Source organism: Bidens hawaiensis, unplaced genomic scaffold, assembly GCF_021521415.1.
Source record: "Bidens hawaiensis isolate Kalapana, Puna unplaced genomic scaffold, B.hawaiensis_p1.1 tig00002525_1, whole genome shotgun sequence".
Taxonomy (NCBI): domain Eukaryota; kingdom Viridiplantae; phylum Streptophyta; class Magnoliopsida; order Asterales; family Asteraceae; genus Bidens; species Bidens hawaiensis.
This window is the reverse complement of record NW_027491138.1, coordinates 2,560,724-2,574,905: the sequence shown is the minus strand read 5'-3', so window position 1 is coordinate 2,574,905 and position 14,182 is coordinate 2,560,724. Positions and strand designations below refer to the sequence as shown.

The 14,182-nt window shown below is 31.1% G+C and overlaps 1 protein-coding gene across 1 annotated transcript; it reads left to right on the top strand.

Annotated features, from left to right (window-relative positions):
• The first annotated feature begins 11,540 nt into the window (after nt 1–11,540).
• On the top strand, nt 11,541–13,210 carry LOC143620105 (uncharacterized). Its single transcript, XM_077091872.1, has 2 exons — nt 11,541–12,057; nt 12,741–13,210. Exons 1-2 carry the CDS (start codon nt 11,541–11,543, stop codon nt 13,208–13,210), a joined length of 987 nt encoding a protein of 328 aa, XP_076947987.1.
• The last annotated feature ends 972 nt before the right edge of the window (nt 13,211–14,182 follow it).

Below are 14,182 nucleotides of genomic sequence, written 5' to 3'. Positions count from 1 at the left end.
ATACGTCTTAGTGAAAGTATTGCTTGCCCATATGTCCACAAAGGTTGTGCTTGCCCATTATTTCAGTCATTATACACATTAAACTTTTTTTCCATTTTGCTTTTGCTCTAGTTGGATTTTTTTTTCTTTCTGTTTATCGTGTTCCATTTTGCATCGATGCACTCTAAAAGAAAGTGAATGATAAACAATCCTTTGAGATCTGCTAAAAAAGTACTCCGTAGTGTTTAATTTGTAAATTCTTTGTAAACAAAAAACTAGTGAATCGACTATCTATATCCAATTATCCATAGTTAGTAATGGCCACCCTTATTCCCCTATACAATTTAGGTTTGTGGAATTATCGAATTGATCCGAAATGTAAAATAATTAGTCAAATCAACGTCAAAGTCATCGAACTAACTAAAATCACTTTCGTACGACATGTGATCTGACATGGACCAATAATTCGGGCCGAGTGACACATTCAAATACTGAATAATAGTGAACTCGATGCAAAAATTGTTGGTTCCGCCACTGAAACAATGCCCCATAAAGTAACTTCAAAGTGAATGGACAACAATATTCGATAGGATATTATCTTGCAAATGAAATATATCCTGAATGGGCTAAACTAGTCAAAAGGATTCCGTATCCAAAAAACGATTAGAAGAAGCTAGTTAACTTGTTATGTAGTTGTAAGAAAGTATGTCGAGAGAACTATTGGTGTCCTCTAAACTTGATGAGGAATTATCTATACTATATATAATGCATGAGACAAGAGTAAATTAAGACATTTGATTTTAAGAGTTTTACAAATCCTAATGCATAAAGTATATGTGTAAGAAGGGGTAAACTCGTTTTTTAAACACAATTCACCTAACTTACAAGTTTGCCCCCCTCATCTTTAACCATATTAAGTTTTTAATTGTAATCTTAAACTAACTTCCCACCACGATTTTTAAACGACCATAATTTTTTCGTAACTAATATTTTTGTAAAAAAAGTACACCATAAAATCGAGCATTTTATTCTTTTTAATTTGAGTATGATATTGTTATAATTCTTTCAATTTTAAAAAATTAATAAGTTACGTAGGGGTGCTCGATGTCGGTTTTTATGGTTTGTAAGTTAAACTTATGAGCCCAACCATTAGTATCGATTTTTCTTCCTCCAAACTAAAGTTGAATCATTGAAAATTGAAACCGAATCATTACCAACTCTCTTATATATAACAAAGGAAAAATGATAATTTTAGCTACATAAATGGTAAAGGTCAATGGAACACCTAGGATGCGAAATTATAACAAGAACGAAAATTATAAAAAATCATACTAGAATTAGGTTAATTTAAAGTTTTAATAGTCATGTTTACTTGTATTAAAAAAGACTTTGTTCAATTATATCGTAACTATCTATATCTATACTATATATAATACATAAGACAAGAATAAATTAAGGCACTTGATTTTAAGAGTTTTACAAATGCTAATGCATAAAGTATATGTGTAAGAAGAGGTAAACTTGTCTTTTAAACACAATTCACCTAACTTACAAGTCCCCCCCCCCCCCCCTCTCATATTTAACCATATTAAGTTTTTAATTGTAATCTTAAACTAACTTCCCACCACGATTTTTAAACGACCATAATTTTTTCGTACGCTAATATTTTTGTAAAAAAAGTACACCATAAAATCGAGCATTTTATTCTTTTTAATTTGAGTATGATATTGTTATAATTCTTTCAATTTTAAAAAATTAACAAGTTACATAGGGGTGCTCGATGTCGGTTTTTTATGGTTTGTAAGTTAAACTTGTAAGCCCAATCATTAGTATCGATTTTTCTTCCTCCAAACCAAAATTGAATCATTGAAAATTGAAACCGAATCGTTACCAACTCTCTTATATATAACAAAATAGGAAAAATGATAATTTTAGCTACATAAATGGTAAAGATTAATGGAACACCTAGGATGCGAAATTATAACAAGAACGAAGATTATAAAAAATCATACTGGAATTATGTTAATTTAAAGTTTTAATAGTCATGTTTACTTGTATTAAAAAAGAATTTGTTCAATTATATCCTAACTATCTATATCTATACTATATATAATACATGAGACAAGGGTAAATTAAGACATTTGATTTTAAGAGTTTTACAAATCCTAATGCATAAAGTATATATGTAAGAAGGAGTAAACTTGTCTTTTAAACACAATTCATCTAACTTACAAGTTTGTCCCCTCATCTTTAACCATATTAAGTTTTTAATTGTAATCTTAAACTAACTTCCCACCACGATTTTTAAACGACCATAATTTTTTCGTACGCTAATATTTTTGTAAAAAAAGTGCACCATAAAATCAAATATTTTAATTTTTTAATTTGAGTATGATATTGTTATAATTCTTTCAATTTTAAAAAAAATTAATAAGTTACGTATTTTTTATGGTTTGTAAGTGAAACTTGTGAGCCCGACCATTAGTATCGATTTTTCTTCCTCCAAACCAAAATTGAATCATTGAAAATTAAAACCGAATCGTTACCAACTCTCTTATATATAACAAAATAGGAAAAATGATAATTTTAGCTACATAAATGGTAAAGATTAATGGAACACATAAGATGCGAAATTATAACAAGAACGAAGATTATAAAAAATTATACTGGAATTATGTTAATTTAAAGTTGCAATAGTTATGTTTACTTGTATTAAAAAAGACTTTGTTTATTTATATCTTAACTGTATCTAATATATATAACAAAACTTGTCAAATACTAAATGATAAAAGAGATTAAAATGCATATAACATTTAAGTTTGGTCTGATTTCATATGGCCGGTTTTCAGCATAATCCGTGAACCAAACCTTTAGCTACGGTTTTAAAATTTTGAAACCAACCAACCGAGTGAAAGTAAAAAAAAAAAAAAACCGACCGTGAAACCAAACTGATGACTGGTTTAAAAGTTTTAAAGGCTTTAAACCGAACCATGAACACTCTTAATTGTTATGTGATTCGCAGGGTTTGTGTTCGGACACCCGCCGCATCGCGCGGGCACACGCCTAGTAGGAGAAAAAGATCTTAGAGGTTGAACATGCTAATTAAACGATGTAATCCGTACTTGCACTATATTAGATAATTTACTGCCGAGAATAGAGGCATGTCATATATAAATATATAATTGGTCGGCCAATGATGACGATTGACGACCAAGATACATCAAGTTACATACATGTGTCCCGCGGTCCCGCCATAATTTACTCACTAATGGGCACATTGACTAACTATATTTTGATAATTTGTATCGACCATTTTACATTTTTAACTTATATGATATGTTAACACTTCATAAGTTCATAGTTATAACAAACCAAATCATAAATAGCGAACAACCCTTTTACTCTACTTTGAAATTAGTGATGTAACATGTCCGACCTAACTTCCGACCACAAGGCTCGACCCCCATATGTTTGCACATTGCCCCTGTCGTGTAAAATGTATAATAATTTAGTTTTAGACTTTAGTTTAAAGAACAAAGGTTCTCATAAACCCTTTTTCATGTTCGTCGTGATGACGATGATAATCACACAGAGTTTCTCCAAATTCACGGGTTACAAAACCCCACGAAAATACTTATACAACACAAAACTGAAAGAAGCCATGAATTCTTTTACGAGGAGATGTACATGTATTTGTTGTTACCATCAACAAGGTATTAGACTGGGTTTTGAATCTAGTTTTAAATTGTTACGGGACGAAGATCGATTTAGTGAGAATATAAAGAAGAAGAGGGTGGTTCTTGTTAGGTTTAATAATGTTGAATTCAATGGTGGAGGCGCCACGGGTGGTCGAGGGAACGACGACGGTGGCACGGCAAGGGTTTTGAGAAATCTTGCGTTGGGTGTTGGCTTGATTTATCTCTCTCTGACTGGACAACACGGTTGGATAATTGATGCAATTGTTTCATTTTGGGTATGTAAACTTATGTTCCAATATAATTTAAAATTTTTGATTATGGGAAAATTTATAAGCAAGTTAAACTACGTGAATATTGTTGGAAGTTGGAACAATTCGTTAAAAATATAAATTTTCACTAATTTTGAACACTAATAATTGCATTTAATTATTTATGTTATACGATTAATAATTTATCGATTTATGTTCTTTATAACTATGAGCTTCGATCGCAAAGAGCCAAAATGTAATCTAAGTACGCTAAAATGAATTAGATATTGATTTTTAAAGTCGTGATTTTGATCATATTACACCATAATTAATTAAGATGTGAATTTGAAGTAATAATGTGCAAGTTCCTGTTGAATGTGTTCAAAGTTGCTTGCGTTCTATCAACTTGTGGCTAATGGATTGTTTTTAATGGCAGCTTCTTGTGGTGCTTGTTCTAATTGTGGGTTGTGGAGCTATTATTTGGTGGGCAATCAGAGATATGGTTAGAATCAACGTACGATTGATTCAAACTGATCTTTGCACCTCTAAGTTTTTCATTAGAATCCCCTCATTTTCATAAATAAATCCCGATAACTAGAATACGATAAGAAAAAGGGAAGTATTCCCATATTTGAGGTAACCATGATATTGTTTTTGTGCAGTGTCATAATTGTGGAAACGAATTTGAGGTTTTTGAGTAAGAAACGCGATCTTATGCTTTTCTTTTCCCCAAAGCATGTATGGAATCTTGTTTCTAACTTGTGCTTATGTTTTTTGTTGTAGATCTATGTTAAACTATGAACAGCAGTTGTGTCCCTATTGTTGTCAACTTTTTTCAGGTAAAAATGCAGTATTTGGTTAACACAAACTTTAATATACGTTTTCAGTTAATGGTTAACCTTGGAACATTTTTAAAGAGACAAAATAGAGAAAATTATAGACTGCCATCAATCCGAACCATTTGGTGACTAAATATGTGAGGATATCTGTAATAGAGGTCACTTGCATGTTCATTGCAAGATGTGACACATTATGCATTTATGCTTTACCTGGTTTAGTGGTTAGCAGGGTGTTGTTGTGACTCGTTAGTTTGTCCTAATGGGTTCTCATGGTATAAAAAGGGTATTTTCATTCTTATTAACCTAAGATATATTGGATTTTAGTGGTAGATGATGAGTTTGCAAGGGATCGTATGAAACCTTCCAAGGAATCTACATTTGATGAAGCATTAATCAACAACTTCTTTTCTCGATCATTGAAAGGTCCGCCATTTTTTATTATGTGAGGTTTTTTTATGAGCTAGCCATATAAAGTAGCATTATTTCTGCAGGGAAGGCCTCATCTAGAACTATTATTGACGTTGAAGCCATTGTTAAGGATGCCGAATGAATGTACACACGATTTATTTTGTTGAGTTATCAATGTATAAAGTTGTATAATTTGTTGTGAAACAACACACTAGTTGCTTGATGTGTGCGAAGAGTATATATGTTTATAGATAATTTTTCATATGAAATCGGGTTTTAAATGGCGTTTTATATTAAACTGAACATAGGAATGATAATAAAAATTGATCAAGAAAACTAGACCTAAACATCACCGACCTCTAACTGACTACAAATAAGAGCTTAATTAACTGCTCCTCTCTCCACTTAACTAGTAACACATATGTACGGGTCAAAATAAATAACCACTAATAATTTGAACTACTCCAGTGATCCATTGAGCTGCTCTTGGGTCATTTGGTAATTATGAATAAAATAAGAAATGTTTTGTACAAGAAGATATTTGGAGATTTATAAACAATTGTTGTATGCTCTTCAACTTCACAACAACGATGAAGAGTAGATATCAGTTTTTTTGTTTTATGTTTATATTTAGCCAGATAAAGTTGCTAAGTTGTATTGTAAACGACTCTCGAGCATGATTAAATCGATAAATTCGGCATAATATAATTACGCACTTCAACTAATCTATGGACGATGAAGGGTAAATATTTAAATATTTTACGTTTACATTTAGTAAATTTAGTATTTTACGTGATTTTTTCTATGTGTATATGTTTACATGTAAATATTTGTTACATCTTTTATATAATAAGGTAGCATAAATAGGTTCCTAATGTATTGTGCGAGTAAATCCTTTTGTTGGTAATATATCTCATATTATAAATTTACATATACAATATCCCGTCGTATTATGCGAGTCAACTTTAGTTATCAAACAAAAACAACGATTGTTGATATTTAGCACATTAGTTAATTAAGGTTTTGTTTATGGTCACTTTGTTACAAGTACCCCTATATAAAATGAATGCTATTAACGTATCATACGGTAAAGATTTTCCCAAACCCATGTATTATGATGATTGTTTGGTTATAAAAATGTTTCTAGAGCTTTCAAGTCAACGTACAATAGATAATCATTAAATACTCTTCGATTTCCTTTTACTTTAAAATTTGTTGCTATAAATATGATTACCCTTTGTACCTTCGGTGGGCATTTCTCCGATCTTGGTCGGTTAAGTGTCCGGCCCATAAGACAAAGCTACATGGAGGACTCGTAGTAGTCCTTGATTATATATATTTTCCGCATCTAACCATCAAACTTGTTATACTTGTTTAACTTCTGCTCATCTTAGTTCTATTTTACATTTTGAGTTCCATGGTTATGGGTTTGTAGAGACTAGCCTCGGTTATTCCGTAAATAGCTCCAAACCGGAAGCCGAACTCTTGTTTACTAGTTTGTTTAAATAGTTGTATAAACATGTTTTATTTAAGATTTGAGTTTCTAAAAACCATTTTAATTAGTTCCATGGTTATGGGTTTGTAGAATCTAACCTCGGTCTTATCCCGAAACAAGATCCGAACCGGAAACCGAACTTTTATTTAAAGACTTTGTTGTTGACTTTTTGTATGTAAAACTTTGGTATTATTATTTATAAATTATTTTACAAGTTCTATGATGTTTGGACATGCGGTAACCATTCTTGGCCTTATTCCAAGATAAAAACCGAACTAAACCAAGTTTACTCGCTTAAGACACACAAGTGTGTTTTTAACCATTAAAGCTTATATACTTCTTTAAAAATACTTTATAAACTGATTTTAATTATTTTCACAAAGTACTCGGAATGTTGAATCCAACTTGATCTTATAACAAACTTTGGACCGATTAAACCGAACACTCGCTTAACGGACGTTGTTGTTCTAAAACAATAGAACTACATACTTGGTTAAGTCTCTTTAAGATTTATTGAGTTATCTCATACATTTATTATTTTGGAAAGTTGACTTTGGGTTTGGTCAAGTCACCAAGACCCGAACCGACCACCCGAACACTCGTTAAAACCCGTTTTAGTATCTATATTATAAAGGGACTTGCTTTCTTGCATTTTTACCCACCTTATTACTTAACATAGGTTGAGTAAAATTAAGGGCTAGATACTTTAACCCGGTTTCGAGCAAACTTACATTTTTAAAGGACTATTATTATAATTTCTTAAATATTTACATTTTAAACCTTAAACTTTAAATTGTTTACATTTCTTATCATTTATTTTCATTTAAAGACTTCCAAAACAACTTTTCTAATACAAGACTTCTTCTCCTTAGGCTTCGTTCGTTAAACTCATCGTTCCGGTTAATCTCCAAATCATCAAATCTTTCAAGTTTATTACTTGAACGTGAGTACTTTCATCCCCCATTTTTACTCTTTTATATTTTGGGGGTGACATTGCAACTTATTCAAATCCAAATAATTTATACTTGAGTCTTAAACCACAAACTTTATTGTATATTTTACTTAAATAAATGCTCGATTTGGTGATTATATGCTTATATGCTTAAGTGTTAATGTGTTTACCGCTTTTGGATGGTTGATTCATAAATCCGAGTATATCTGGCATCCCCTTATAGAAAGGTGTCGTTAATATATTTTTATTAACGATTTCATACAAAATCCGAGTATATTTGGCATCCCCTTATAGAAAGGTGTCGTTAATGTATTCTTATTAACGATTTCATTTATCTAAATTGTTGCTATTATTTATTGTTTTGTATACAAGTTGTGGAATTTCATATTATATACCTATTGTTCAAAAACTATGAAATTGCTCACCAACCTTTGTGTTGACAAAATCTATTTATGCAATGTTACAGGTTTGACTTTAGGTTGACTCGAGGACTTGAAGAAAAAACGTTATCGAGACTATTAGGATATTAGCAAAACGAACAATATATTATTTACTATGATTTGAATTCGGTTATTGTATGAACAAGTTATGTGACTCTTTGTGTTTTTATGAATTTAAATGAGTTGATAAAATATTGTCACTTAATAGTGTCGTGTGCGATGAACAATCGGTTGCACCCCGACGTTTCCGTCATGGTCGGGGTGTGACAACAACATTAAAAGAAAGAAGGTCATGTGATGGTACATGAGTACATCCCAATAATGGTCATGTTTAAAAGCTTTCTACTCGAGTGATCCTAGCTTTGTGTACTGGTGGATTGAATTAGAATATTTCCAATGCAAATTGGAATTAAGTATGGCCAGCTCTTGTCATTCTGTACAATTGGCCTCTATAGATAGCGGGTGTTTTTTTTAAACGGCTAAAGTACTCATAGTCCTAAAGTACTCAAAAAATAATACTCTCATGTTAGGTGTTTGAACACTGGTTTTCACTTATAAAGGTAAGAGCCTTTACCACCTAGTGATCAAGGTTAGAACAGCATCCATGGTAAGCTCTTAAATATCTATCTTTCATTAGTCAACGCGAAAGAAAGAGCCATGGACAAAATATTTGGGTGTTTCTTAAGCCATTAATAGACGAGTAGAAAGATTTATATGGGTATCTTTGTTGGCATGTCGATGTACAAATTCAGGGCCGTCTCAAGAGTTTATATATCTCGGCCAAGCCAAAATAAAAGGCTCTAACGAGTAAAGAAATATATAATATACAAGCTATTTTTTTAGACGTTATAACAATAAAAAGAGCAAAAATATAGTAATAAAATCAAATACAATAATATCTAACGGTTTATGCATAAACTTATACATAGCATCGGCTTGAAACTTTCTCATTGCATCATCTCGTTTTCTCTTTTTACGTTTTTCAGCACTGGATAGTTCTTTAGGATGCATAATACATTAATTGATTGCTAAAAAACCTAAAAATCAAATACAATATATCAGTATATAAATATAAATTGATTAAGAATCTTTTTCACAACTGACTTAAATCCCTAATACTAATAAAGAATATATATCAGTATATCACTCAAGGACTAAATGATACTATTTAAATGTAACTATTAACCCAGTTAATAATTAAATATTCAATAGTTAAACTTAAACATCCAATACCTTTGTGTGGTCGGTGGTGGACTGCTGCGTGAGTGCTTGGTAGACGGTGGACTGAAGAAGCCAAGGAGGGTTGCTTGCTTGCCTGGTTGGAATTTGAATGGGGAACGACCAGACATAGTGTAGAAGGGGAACGACCAGATGAAGCGTAGAGCCACTAGACTTCTAATCGACCTTTTCTTCTTCTGTTTTTTAAGTGTTTATTATTATTTTGTACTTCTTGATTTTGGTTCAATGGTTTGGGCATAATAACCTAAATTTTTTACCAAATTGACTATGAATCAAAAAATTTTTTGGGGCCTGATGGTTTTTAAATGATCAAAATCAATTATATTACATAAGATTTAATTTTTAATATATATATATAACTTTGTGCCCCTAAAAAAACAGGTGCCCCGACCGAGAATGCGACTCGCACACCTCTTTAGTTGGCCCTTTACAAGTTCCAAGATCAAGATGTGGATTGTAAGCTTAAAGTCATTCAAGAATCATTATACAACTCAACTCCCTTAAAGAACGAACGAGTTTGTAAAGTAATTCAAAGTTTCACATGCATGTCTCTACTCTTTTAAGCTCTTTACATAATAAACATTCTTTCTTTTAACTTTTTAATGATATATTTTTTAGTTTCTTAAATAATGAGTTGATCAAACGTGCCATGCGCTTGGAAGCGCGGGTTAAAAATCCTCTTTGATTACAATTAAGTACCAAAAGTTAATTAGACTACAACTTCAATCAATAATGAAATTGCTTTAGAAACCTAATTATGTAAGCAATCTGCAAACTTCTGTTTAACTAAATAGTTAAAATCAATTTTATTTTACATGATTTCAGATTTGCTTAATTTTATAAACTTCTATTAAACTTTAAAATCTATATAATACCTCACCGTTGTTTGTGTTAGTTTGTTGTTTCCTCTGTCGTATTGCGCATGCACCCTTCTAGTGTATACATTAGGATATTTTGTGAATACCTATGAGTTGGGAGAACTCAAAGAAACTCCATTTAACAATTCATTTTTCAAATTAATTTTTATATGTATATGTGTAAGTTAGATTTATTTACTAGGCAATTTTAAAGTTATGAAGTTTTTACAAGAATCAACTATTAAAACAAGTTAAACAAACATGAATGTGTAACGTAAATGCTTATCTAACTATACTATTAAAGTAACACAAGTTGTTTACGTGTCATTTAACTAGGCATTCCATATATCAAGTAGATGCCATGTCACTATTTTCTATTATATTATGACTCATGATCCGTTTTTCTATTATAACCCATAACCCGTAAATGCTTATCTAACTATACTATTAAAACAACACAAGTTGTCCATGTGTCATTTAACTAGGCACTCCATATACAAGGTAGATGCTATGTCACTATTTTCTATTATATAATGGTCCATGACCCGTTTTCCTATTATAACCCATGACCCGTAAGTCATTATAAAATTTGAAAAGTATATTATTGTGTGATACGGATTTCAAGCCCAAAACCTCATGTTTCAAACTAAATGTGTTTACCAACTCCACTAAAATAGTAATTGTGTTTGCTTTGTTGACTTAACATATATAAATGTGATTTCTCTTCAAGTATAAAATCAAAATTATATTTAATTGTTAACATTTTCATAATTCATAATATGACATTGTCTTCTCATATCTTTTTAACACAATAATTTAAGATTGTTTATCGTTTCTCTTTTTATTTTAAAATATAATATTTTTATTTATTTTCTTTTACAACAAAACATTAGTCTTTATAAATTTAGTTTTAAAATCTTTGACAGTATTTTGTTATAAATATTATTTTTATACACAATATTTAATATAATAATATCGACATGAATGTTTTATTTGAAATAAATCAAACATCAAGATTTGGTTTTCAACTTAAAAATATAATGCATAATATATTAAAAATTAAAAAAAAATCATAAATAAAAATTATTATATGAAACAATTGAATTTGTGCGTTACATATACTAATTTTTTATTTTTATTATATTTTTCATATAACTCTTACCTAGTTACAAATATGTCAATATTATTGCGATATACTTGTGGGACATTTTTGTTTCCTTTATTTTTGTTGTGGGTGTAGTTGAATAAGACCAACGCATCTTCCGGAAGCCGACATCATATATACTCATTAAATACCACCGGCAAATAAAATCTAAGTCACTAACCCCCTATTAATGTTCGGATAATCCTCCTTTCACTCTCATTCTCACACCACCATCATATCCATGGGGTTTACTCTCAAACTCGCCGTAGTTTCCGCCACCGTCTTATCCACCGCCGTCATGTTCATAACTGATTTCGCAATCTCCGACCTCCCCATCATATGGGCATCCCTCACCTCGTGGCTCAAACCACCCTATCTTTACGTTGTCATCAACTTTATCATAATCACTATCGCTGCTTCTTCACGGTTACAGTCAAAGCCCGACGATTCTCCCTCGTTCACAACTTTACCGACTGGGCCGGTCAAGGTTGTTCTTCCTGTGAACCTACCACCAACTCAAGAACCTGAAGAACTGTTCCACGGTGGTTATAATATTAGTGATTTGAAACTGGTTCAAGCTTTAGAACCTGAGTTTAGTGAAGAGTTAATACATGAAGATATCAAGATAGATGAGGAAGGTTATAATGAAGAGAGAGGGGAAAATATAGTTAACAAATCCGTAGTCTCTGTTTCCGACTGGAAACCACCAGTGTCCGCCGGATTTAGACGGCGGAAACGTGCCAAAGCCATGCTCGAAGGTAACACTCTTAAATAATTTCCTTTTATAATTAGATTTAATAATAATTATACGTACGTACGAGACTAATTAATATTGAAAGTTAATCCATGCACTGAAGTTGATAAGATAAAGCTAAAATCTTATGCTCACTAGGGATGAAGATGAAAAGTAACCCCCGAACCCGGACCTAACGTACAATTTCAAAATCCGAAAAATTATGGACAAGCAAATAGATATGGGATTTTTTGTGGACTTGGAAAAGTTACTACATCAGGTGATAACTAATCCAATAATCCACGATTTATATACTCATGTCTGAACGATACGTGTAAACATTTTACTTTTTTTTGTCTTTGAATTGAATAATACAAAACTCATTAATTCACTATTTTTGTTTTTATATATAGTTATACTTATTGTGGTTATAAAATTATATAAAAATAGATGGTAGCAAAATTTAAACCAACACTATTTTTTAACCACTACCTAGTAGTATTACTGTATTAATTATATTTCCATATAGAACATGTTTTTATGATTTAATTAAAATTAAGAATAAAAAAATGTCTTCAATTGCCATGTTACACTTGAAACATAAATGGCACTCAGCTTTATGTATAACTGTGTATTTTAGATTATTAATTCATGCAGAAAACCTCGTATATATATGAACACAATTGACCGCCATGGTTGTAATTTCAGGTGTTAAAACCTTGGGAGTATCAACGAAACCCGAGCGGCAAGACACGCTGGAGAGCACATGGAAGGCAATAACGGAGGGTCGGTCAACAAGACACCTCCGCAAATCAGACACGTGGAACACCCACAGTACTCCAAACTCCGAGGACTTACTAATTACTGATAATAATAATAATAATAATAATAATAATAATAATAATAATAATAATAATAATAATCACTCCAAAAGGATGACGAAATCAGCAAAGTTTGGAGGAGGCAGGAAGAAACCACCGTCACCGCCACCGCCACCGCAACCGCAACTAAGCGGGTCTGGTGAGTCAGGGAGGCTAAGCAAGGAACCATCGTTGGAGCAAGAGGAGTTGAACCGGAGAGTGGAAGCTTTTATAAACAAGGTTAACGAAAATATGAGATTACAGAGGCAAGAGTCGTTGGATCACTACATGGAGATGATTAAACGTGGCGCCTATTAATTACGTGTAACTTCATCGTCGTAGAATTAATATATATACATAGTGGATAATATTTTAAAACAAGTAAAATTTTTTTTGGGTTATACTTTGTGTGTCATTTAAGTAGTGGATGTCAAACTTACGCATTGTACATTATACACAGAAGGTTCTAATTTAATGCACTTGTATCATATGACAGACTTTTATATATACTTGTGGTTTACTGAATATAATAATGTACGTGTTTTTTTTTTTTTAATATACAAGTCGTGAAACTTTTGAGTAAAAACTTAAAAAGTGTTTTTTTAAGTATAAAACAAATTATAAAAAAAGAAGTTCAGATAGTTTTTATGAAAAAACAAATTGCATTCAACTGCAACGGTAATGAATGTCAAATTGAATTTAAAGTTACAAATATAATTTTGCGAGCTACAACAATAACAAATAAACGTCAAGGACTCTTCAATATACACGTTAAGTTGCAATGGTGTATTTAGAATTTAATGAAGAACCATTATTATTATATTTTAATAGATCAAAAATAAAATAGTAAATATATGCATATACTTCATCTATTTCAGTTTTAAGTAGAAATCATATCGAAACGTAAGTATGAACATATATAGAAAAAACATAATATTTTAAATGTCAGAAGAGAAAGAATTTCAAGAAATGAAAATTGGCCTTTATACGCAAAGAAAACTTATTTGTATTTTCTCCGCTAGTAAAAAATAGGGGGTTATAGTGGTCAAATTTTATTATTTAGAATGGTTTTATTAGATAGAAGTAACTTTTTTAGGTTACTTTGTGTGTCACTCGATATAAAATACTAATAGGAACACATCATACACTTAATACAATACTTTTTATACTTATGTTTCATATCTTAATTTTTTATATGTATTTATATATTTGTAATTGCAATTGAAGTTAATTTACTTTTGTGCTAAAAGGATATTTAAAAAGCTAAGTAGCCTTTTATTGAATTAATTT